Here is a 1,778-nt window from a genome sequence, read left to right as displayed (position 1 = left end):
GATCAGGCCGGCAGGTGGGGGAGCGATTAGGAGCCAGCCATCCAGGACTGTGAGAGGGATGTCCGGGGATCAGGCCTAAACCGGCAGTCGGACATCCCCAAGGGGTCCCTGATTGGAGAGGGTGCAGGCTGGGCTGAGGGGACACCCCCCCCCCCTGCACGAATTTCATGCACCGGGCCTCAGTAAATAAAACAAAATATATATGTAATTTCCTGCTAAATTCTTAAGAGTCCTTTGATTTTAGTAAACAAAAGAAAAAACCCTGGGTGGGAGGTGTTCCTTCACTGACATTTTCTGATTAAAACCACCACCACCACCAACAACAAAACACAACTAGGCCCTCGAGAATGTCAATCAAAAGTGTCCGTAGGGCCGCCGGTAGCTCAGCTGGTTTCGGACCTCGCGGACCACGGCTGGCGACCCGGTTAGAGTGTCGTCGGGAAACGCCCAGGTCGGTTCGGTCCCCGCCGGGGCACCTTCAGGAACCAACCAAAGAGCGTCAGCGCGACCACAGAGAAACCCGTTTCTCACGCACGGGAACCGCCTCCGAAACGCCCGAAGCCGCCCCTCCGGGGGGCAGGCACCCCCAGGGAGCGGAGACCCCGTCCCCACCGCGGCCTCCAGCCGCCCGACAGCCGCCTTCATCTCAAACTCTCCCCCGGGGGGGACCTGAGATCTGGCTCCAAAGCTTATGAAGTCAGTTTGGATCAAATAAACTTATAAAATGCCAAAGGAAAAAAGTGTGACCAGGACGCGTTTTTAAGTAACGTTCGGCTTATTTGCTAAAGATCTTTAACGAGGGGGGGCCGAGTTTCGAGGCGACGCCAAGACCTGCAGCGGGACAACCCGACCACGGTCCCACCGGGCGGGAGCCGGGACGGAGGGGACGTGGCCCGAGGGGTGGACGTGCGGCTCAGGGGGCTCCGGCCTCGGCTCGCGCGGGCCGCCGGGCGGGGACACGGGACGGGGAGCGCGGCCTGGAGGGGCAACCGGACAGGGAGCAGCCGCCACCCGAGAATCGCGAAAGGCCCAGAGGAGCGGGACCCGCCCCGGCCTCGGCCCGCACCCCGGCTCCGAATGGGGACGGCGGCGGGAGGGCGGGGCGCGGGGCCCGGCCAGGCGGAACCCGGGGGCAGAGGCCCGGCCGAGAAGGGGTGTCTGGGGGGCAGAGGCCCCGGCGGTGAGGGCTCCGGGGGGCGGAGGCCCGCCGCGCTGGGGGCTACAGGGGAGGGGCCCGGCCGGGGAGGGGCGCACTCACCGTGGTCCTGGTTGAAGCCGGCGTAGAGCAGCCCGTTGCCGTGGGGGTTACAGGGCAGGAGGTTCATGGCGCCGCCGCGGAGGGTCCGCGCTCGTCAGCGCCGCATTCCGCTCGAGGAGGCCGGGCGCAGGGTCCCGTCAGGCCGCCACCGAGGCCGCCGCGGCTGGAAGCGAACCGCGGACGTACTGCGTGCGTGCGTGCGTGCGTGCGTGCGCGCGTGCGTGCGTGCGCGCGCCCAGCCAGTGAGCTGAGGAGCGCCGATCACATCCACCCAGGCAGGCGGGGTTGGGAGCGCCGAGAGCGTCACGTGCGCGGGGCGGGGCCACGTCCAGGGGGCGGGTCTTGTCTTATGGGCGGGGTCTGGACGGAGAGGAGGCGTGGCCTGGCCTGACAGGTGGAGGACTGCCTGCCTGCCAGGTGAGCGGAGACCCTGAGGGCAGCTGACTCCCAGAGGGGAGGGGAGAGAGGGGGGTTCCAAGCGGCAGCCCTGCCCCTCGCCCTCCTGAGCAGGCAAGGCCCA

General features: G+C 67.2%; 1 protein-coding gene across 2 annotated transcripts in view; it reads right to left on the bottom strand.

Moving 5' to 3' along the window:
* WDR45B (WD repeat domain 45B) overlaps positions 1 to 1,495 on the bottom strand; it is a 14,550-nt gene extending 13,055 nt beyond the window's left edge. Inside the window, exon 1 of one of the 2 annotated variants that reach the window (XM_006106631.3) lies at positions 1,259 to 1,495. In XM_006106631.3, the coding sequence (XP_006106693.1) occupies positions 1,259 to 1,325 (67 nt within the window). In that variant the 5' untranslated portion in view covers positions 1,326 to 1,495. The remainder of the gene's footprint in view (positions 1 to 1,258) is intronic. The other variant, XM_014448591.2, reaches the window with a different exon arrangement.
* Positions 1,496 to 1,778: the final 283 nt, after the last annotated feature.

Source organism: Myotis lucifugus, unplaced genomic scaffold, assembly GCF_000147115.1.
Source record: "Myotis lucifugus unplaced genomic scaffold, Myoluc2.0 scaffold_871, whole genome shotgun sequence".
Classification (NCBI taxonomy): domain Eukaryota; kingdom Metazoa; phylum Chordata; class Mammalia; order Chiroptera; family Vespertilionidae; genus Myotis; species Myotis lucifugus.
This window is presented reverse-complemented; position numbering and strand designations above follow the sequence as displayed.